The 7,356-nt window shown below is 56.0% G+C and overlaps 1 protein-coding gene across 2 annotated transcripts; it reads left to right on the top strand.

Annotated features, from left to right (window-relative positions):
* The first annotated feature begins 2,633 nt into the window (after window positions 1–2,633).
* ADRA2A (adrenoceptor alpha 2A) lies at window positions 2,634–6,502 on the top strand. Of its 2 annotated transcripts, none has more exons than XM_039871224.1 (2): window positions 2,634–3,269; window positions 3,711–6,502. In XM_039871224.1, the coding sequence occupies exon 2, from the start codon at window positions 3,747–3,749 to the stop codon at window positions 5,091–5,093; it is 1,347 nt and encodes a 448-aa protein (XP_039727158.1). In that variant the 5' UTR covers window positions 2,634–3,269; window positions 3,711–3,746; the 3' UTR covers window positions 5,094–6,502. The 2 variants fall into 2 exon arrangements, with proteins under 2 accessions (XP_039727158.1, XP_039727157.1); XM_039871223.1 differs by having other exon boundaries at window positions 3,463–6,502.
* The last annotated feature ends 854 nt before the right edge of the window (window positions 6,503–7,356 follow it).

Raw genomic sequence — 7,356 nt, 5'->3', positions numbered from 1 at the left:
GCTGAGATGTATTGCTTAGAGAACTGAGTCTTAAGGAATGTGCATATTAGCATCTCCTTAGGATGCTAATCCTAGCACCGATCTTAGCACCGACTTGATGAATCATAATTACCCCAGTGGAGCATCGATATGAGTATTTTACCTTTCCAGGCAATGTTAATATACAGTTCTGGTTAAGTACTGTCTTTGTGGATGTCTCTGCTCAACGCTGTCTCACTTGGCTAGCATGGTACTAAATCTTCTAGCAAGAAATACTGGTACCCAGCAACTTTTCAAAGCTCAGAGATATACTGACCCTGTGTGTCAAAATAAGGAGGCAGAGCTTTTGGTGCTGGTGTACATTTGGCAAGAGGAAGAAGTCTGCATATAATATAAAGGAGCTCTGTATATAACCCTGGACATGATGCACATTCAGTATTTAACAAAGGCACCGATTATTAGTATTAATAGTTGTGTATCGGTCTCACAGATCCTAGCTCCTTGAAAGGTTTGGTTCCATTTTAGGAGAAAAGACTCCGAACCCAGGAATTAAGAAACCAACTGGCTGTTTGGGAAGCATTTATAAAATGTGACAAGAGGTGTCATGCAGAGGCTAACAGCAGAGGTTTGAACTAAAAAAAAAAACAAAACAAAACCAAATAAAACCAAAAACGGCAGCCTCTGTTTTCATTTTGCCTTTTGCTTCTGAAATGAGAAAGGAAGAAGATGGGCAGCGACCGTCTCCCAACACTCAGTCCCTAAGTTCTGTAAACAATACAGTGAACCCCAGATTGCCACGGGCTTTGTTTCTGTTTCTCTCAGCACTCATACTTGACGTATGGGGCTCCTTGGGTGCTGTGCAAAGATGAATATAATCACATTTCAAACTGAGCCTCGTGCAATGTTTCTGCTCCTGCCGAGAGGCTCAGAGCTGAGATCTGAGTAGATGGGAAATGTTGGACACAACAGAGGGAGGAAATTCTGCCTTCTCGGCTTTCTTCAGATTCTCCAGAAAAGGGGATTAGAGAAGCTCCTCAGAATTCAGACTGGAAGGGGAGTTCACCCCACTGCAGCAAAGATTGGGAGATAAAGGTACTGCAGTCAAATGAGATGTCTGTGATGTACTTTGAAAAGTACTTTAGACTTTGTGACGACCTATGTCAAGAGCAGCTGCATCAATAACTATCTTCCCCTGGGGTTGAAGGTGATGCTCTAGGTCCAGAATTTAGTTCCCAGTCCTGGCCAGACCTGAGCCTGCATCCTGCTGGGCAGAGGGGCGATCTGTTCAATCCTTGGAACTTCCAGCTGGAGCCGACTACATAAGGTATTTGGTATAGTGGGCCCTGAAATAAGACAACTTTTCTTTAGGTCCAATTTCCTTCCTGCTGACAGTTCCTATCCTCCTGGGCCTTACTCTTAAACCGCTTGCTACTTATTTGAAAAGTGCAGTACTCTAGCAATTGTTAAAATCTATTGTAAGACCTCTAGCACGCAGAGAAAAACTAGCCATTCACCTCACTCTATGCTATTCCTATCAGAGAGAACACAGAAGATATTCTCTTCCCTTGGCCAGCACCCTCCCCTTACTAAAATATGGTGTGTTTCTGAAATGGGGGTGGGGTGGGGGTGGAGTCTAGCTTTCCTGCTGCAACAAAGACACGACGGTTCACAGCAGGCCAGAGCTGGGCAGCCTTAGAGGCAGGGTCCAGGCCTCTTGGATCTGCGGAAGGGATGGGCTGTGCCAGTCCAGGGTGGGTGCCAGTCTTTGTCTCTGATGCATGCCGAGCCCTTCCCATGTGATTTTATCACACAAACCCCCACTCCCGCAATGGGTAGACACACAGGAGTGTATGCTTTAGGAAGATTTCTGCAACATAACGGTGCGATTTAAAATCTAGGTTCTCCTTTCCTGAGCTTGGACCTAAACTTGTCCTCAGATAGGAGAAGGCGCTTTAGGCAAAGGACTGCAGGGACGAGAGAAGGCGCCTGGTGCTAGCGGGTAGCTTCTCAGCCTTGATGACTAGCGGCCAGCAGGTGTCAGTGCGCCCTCGCTCTGCAGCGGCGCGAGGCCTCCGCCTCCAGGACCCCTCCCCACAGTGGTCTAAGGGGGACGGTCCAGACCTCTGGCTCCTGTCCCGCAGACAGCTCTGTGGCTGGAACCACACGTGGTCACCCTTCCCCAAGCAGAGCTCTGAACTCTGGCCTCCTCCGCTGGGCAGGAGGCACTTCCCATTCCGCCCCAGAGGGTCGATCCAAACCTGCGCCTTCCTCTCTCGCCAAGACTCCATTCGCTCCCGCGGCCCGGAGCACTTGCGGACGAGGGAGGCCCGGCCCAGGGCGGGGCTATTCCGGTTGTGACCCGTCTCGGTGGCTGCTTTTCCAGATTCGAGTTGGGGGTCCCCAACCCTCTTTCCTCTCAACCCAGTTCGATGGGGGCACTCCCGGGTGCCCACTGCTTCCTGCTGGGCCGGCCCAGAGCTGCTCGGTCAATTCCCAGCAGGGGCCGCTCCCCACTCCCCGGGCACGCTCTTTAAACCCCTCGCCCGAGGTACCTGCCTTTCCAAAGGGCACGTCCGGCCAGGAAGGGAGCGGTCCCCTGGGTCCCGCGCTGGGGCGCGGGCGCCGGACCCGCGGAGGGGAGGTGCAAGGGGCGGGGGAGGGTCGGCTTCCCACGTGGGGGCTGACGCTGGCTGCTCGGCAACGCCGGCTTGATCCCCGGGCTATAAAACCAGTCCACTGTGAGCGCGGAGGAGCAGCAGCGGCTCTGGCTTAGGTGCAGACGCCCAGCAGCCGGCGTGCCGCCTCCCCGCCACCCCCAGCGCCTTCTCCCCCCAACCCTGCGCTCCTGCCCCAACTCACGCTGCCTTCGGACCCCAGCCTGTCCAGCCCCGCTCAGTGCCCGCAAAGCGCCGGGCCGACGCCCAAGAGACCCTCTGCCTCGGCCGCGGCTCCTGGAGGGCCGATCGCCCACCCGCCCCGGCCCGCCTGAGGACTGGGGCGCCTTCATGCGGCCCCCCACACCCCTCACCCTGCCGCTGCCGCCGCCTCCGAGCTCCGCGCGCTGTGTCCCAGCCCCAGCAGGGCACGCAAGTTTGGAAGTCCCGCGGCGCTCCGAGAAGCGGCAGAGTCCGCACCCTGGCCCCAGCCCGGGCCCCGCCGGCCCCGCCGCGTCTGCGGGAAGCAGGAGAGCCGGGAATTGCTTCAGGGATGTAAGGAGACAGACATAGGACCCCAAGCCCGCATCAGCACCCCTCGTCTGCCTCCTGGGGTGGGGGCGGGCCCCTCGCACGGTAAGACCTCTTGCTTTCGTTCACGCTCAAGAGTCAGGAGATTTTATATATATATATATAGATAATTTCCTGTCATCTTTCCAAGTCATCAAGCCACCGATGATTTTTGTTCTTATTGAAGAATAAATCACTTTCCCCATCGGCCCTACCTACTCTCTCCTGCCGCTTAGAAATAAAACTTGGCGGTGTTTAGGGGCTGAGAGCGAGACGGCGCCCACCCTGAGCGCCCGAAGCACAAGCCAGGCGCCGTTGGTGGGAGCCCGGCCCATGGGCCCATAGCGGCCCCGCAGTTCGGCCCGGCGTTCCTGCGGCCCCCTCCCCATGTGAAGCGCGGCAGGGCGAGCGGGGCGCGGGAGGAAGAGGAGGATCCACCGGCTTCGAGCCGGAAGGCAGCTGGCAGCCGGCCCAGGTAAGCGGGCACCCGCGTTCATGTTCCGCCAGGAGCAGCCGCTGGCCGAGGAGGGCAGCTTCGCGCCCATGGGCTCCCTGCAGCCGGACGCGGGCAATGCCAGCTGGAACGGGACCGAGGCGCCGGGGGGTGGCGCCCGGGCCACCCCTTACTCCCTGCAGGTGACGCTGACGCTCGTGTGCCTGGCGGGTCTGCTCATGCTGCTCACCGTGTTCGGCAACGTGCTGGTCATCATCGCCGTGTTCACCAGCCGGGCGCTCAAGGCGCCCCAGAACCTCTTCCTGGTGTCTCTGGCCTCGGCCGACATCCTGGTGGCCACGCTCGTCATCCCTTTCTCACTGGCCAACGAAGTCATGGGCTACTGGTACTTCGGCAAGGCGTGGTGCGAGATCTACCTGGCCCTCGACGTGCTCTTCTGCACCTCGTCCATCGTGCACCTGTGCGCCATCAGCCTGGATCGCTACTGGTCCATCACGCAGGCCATCGAGTACAATCTGAAGCGCACGCCACGCCGCATCAAGGCCATCATCGTCACCGTGTGGGTCATCTCGGCCGTCATCTCCTTCCCGCCGCTCATCTCCATCGAGAAGAAGGGCGGCGGCGGCGGCCGGCCGCAGGCCGAGCCGCTCTGCGAAATCAACGACCAGAAGTGGTACGTCATCTCGTCGTGCATCGGCTCCTTCTTCGCGCCCTGCCTCATCATGATCCTGGTGTACGTGCGCATCTACCAGATCGCCAAGAGCCGCACCCGCGTGCCGCCTAGCCGCCGCGGCCCGGACGCTGCGCCGCCGGGGCGCGCCGAGCGCAGGCCCAACGGCCTGGGTCCGGAGCGCTGTGTGGGCCCGGTGGGCGCGGAGGCCGACCCACTGCCCACCCAGCTCAACGGGGCCCCCGGGGAGCCCGCACCTGCTGGGCCGCGCGACGCCGACGCGCTGGACCTGGAGGAGAGCTCGTCGTCCGAGCACGCCGAGCGGCCCCCGGGGCCTCGCAGGTCTGAGCGCAGCCCCCGGGCCAAGGGCAAGGCCCGGGCGAGCCAGGTGAAGCCCGGGGACAGCCTGCCGCGCCGCGCGCCGGGGGCGACAGGGCCCGGGGCGCCGGCGGCGGGGTCCCGGGAGGAGCGCGGCGCGGGCGCCAAGGCGTCGCGCTGGCGCGGAAGGCAGAACCGCGAGAAGCGCTTCACGTTCGTGCTGGCCGTGGTCATCGGCGTGTTCGTGGTGTGCTGGTTCCCCTTCTTCTTCACGTACACGCTCACGGCCGTGGGCTGCTCCGTGCCGCGCACGCTCTTCAAGTTCTTCTTCTGGTTCGGCTACTGCAACAGCTCGCTGAACCCGGTCATATACACCATCTTCAACCACGACTTCCGCCGCGCCTTCAAGAAGATCCTCTGCCGCGGGGACAGGAAGCGGATCGTGTGAGCGCGCGGTCCCCGTCCCCCCGCCCGGCCCCCCGCGAACGGACTCGCGTGGACTGCAAGCCGCGGGGATGGCGGGGCGCCTCAACGCAGCCCCAGGACTCCGAAGCCCCCGGGGTCTGCCTATTCCGCGTTTCCTGGCCGGTGGCCGCCCTGCTCTTTCCAACCAGGGAAAAGTACTGGTTGGGGGAGGGGCACACGCCCCCCAATTGTTGTTAGGGCCGCTCCTGACTCCCAGCGATCTTCCAGGGTTCTTGGGCCGCCCCTAATCAGTATTGTTTCCTACAGGTATTTTCACCTCCTGTGAGTCCGGAGCAGTTAGTTCAGAGCAAGCGCTGGAGCCCAGAGGGTGTGTGGCTCACGAAGGGTTAACGAAAGGGGTTACCCAGACCTGGCGAATTGCTTTCCCTCTCCCCCCAACTCTATTTTTAAACAAAGCTCAGGGCAGCCCAGCCCGCCCTCCCTATCCCCACTGTAAATATACACTATTTTTGATAGTACATGCGGGGTGGGGGAGGGGGTCCCTAATATCGCTTGGCTTTTGATGTCGGAATCCTGGCTGTTGGAGATGCCCTCGAGGCAGACACGTTGTGTCTGGTTCAGGCCAAGTCCCTCTGCAATGCAAGCCCTTTTCAAGTGTCATTACCTCCCTCTATGTCCTTTTCACCATGGTGACTGTTCCTTTGGGCCTGGACCTGCTTTGAGATTTCCTGGGGTAGGGGGGTGGGGGGACGGAGATTTGTCCATTTTTTCCCCTGTGCCTCACAGCATAATTGCCTTTTCCTATGTAAATATTGCAATGATGGACCAAGACAGAAGTAAATGAACCTTTCTGCCTTGCATCAGCCCCGTGTATAAAGCCATTATCCCCTGAGGCACCATCGCCCCAGTAACTCACTTTAAAACCCTCTCTTTCCCGTGTCCCCTTCCCTCTTTCTCTCCGGGGCACTGCTCGAAGAATATGTATGTTTCTATTTTGTATGTATGTGCGCCCTTGGGTCCCCCAAAGTGCTGACTCTGGGGAAATCTTTTAGCTGCTGTTTTTAGACACAGAGGAGTGGAAATTATGTGGAAGAGGCAAACCTGATATGATTTGCCCAAGGTAAACAATTGAAAAGACAAATGAGCCTGCCAAACTGTGCAGTTCCTGCACCAAGAGCTCACAGGTATCAAAGTGTTGTCCTTCCCCCATCCCCCACCCCGCTGTTTTTCTGGTTGAGATCATGTCATTGATGAATTCCCAAAGTCAACTGAGGAGGGTGGAGACCTCCTGTTTACATCGGAGTTTCTACATGTTTTAGACTCTTTTAAGGCCTGCGCTCTTACTTCACTAAAGAAAAATTAATATCAGCACATGTTGCTAATGACAGTGGATTTTTTTTTTAAATAAAAAGTTTACAGATCAAATGTGAAATAAACATGAATTAAATGGTCCTGCCTATTATCTGAGTTTCCAAAAGCTTTAAGACTCTGGGAACATGTACATTATAAAACACACTTTTAAAAGTGCAAGCCATAACAAAACTACCATTTATCAAGTATTTCTCATGTGCTGAACACTATGGTGAGCCCGTTATCTATTTTATAGGTAAAAAAAACTGAGTCTCAGAGGGCAAATGATTTGCTCAAGGTTAACAGGTGGTGGAAATGCACTGTGTCCAGCTTTGTCTGGTTCCAGGGACTGCACTGCACGCTTAACCCCAGAGCCTTGCAGCGTCACGTGATTACCACTTTGCAGAATGCTGCCAGCAGTGAGGTCTCTACACAAAATGTGCTATGTACACAAAATGGGATCTATCTGAGGTGTGTAGGTACACACAAAGTGTGTACATACCACAAAGTGTCTATATGTCCTAAAGCATATATATCTCAAAGTGTATATATTCTCCTTGAAGTATGGTATATGCACAAAGTGTAGAATATACTCTAGAATGTATATCACACCTTCCAGTGTGATAATACCCAACGTGTGGTGTGGAATCCATAGTGTGGTACATGCAGAGCGCAGTATAAACATCTAAATAGAACCACGTGTTAGTTGGTAGCTTGAACTGTCTCCGGCCAAAGGCACGAATTCTTCCTGTTGCATTTCCATACTATCACGTTTCACCCTTCTGTCTAGGGAAACTTAAGATCCTCGCCTGATAGTTAAGGTTATGACACTTGGAAGCAGGAAGGGCCCTTTGAGAGCCAGGAATCCAACCCCTCATCTTCCAAGAGGAGTGACGTGCTCAGCGTCCCACACCGCTGGCTATGTGCTGCCTCGT

The sequence above is a fragment of the Pteropus medius genome, unplaced genomic scaffold (assembly GCF_902729225.1).
Source record: "Pteropus medius unplaced genomic scaffold, Ma_sr-lr_union100, whole genome shotgun sequence".
NCBI classification, from domain to species: Eukaryota; Metazoa; Chordata; class Mammalia; order Chiroptera; family Pteropodidae; genus Pteropus; species Pteropus medius.
The sequence above is the reverse complement of the archived record's forward strand: the minus strand, read 5'-3'. Positions and strand labels throughout refer to the sequence as shown.

Excerpts from the sequence above, each read along its gene's own strand:
- ADRA2A (XM_039871223.1), top strand. The coding sequence starts at position 3,699 with ATGTTCCGCCAGGAGCAGCCGCTGGCCGAGGAGGGCAGCTTCGCGCCC.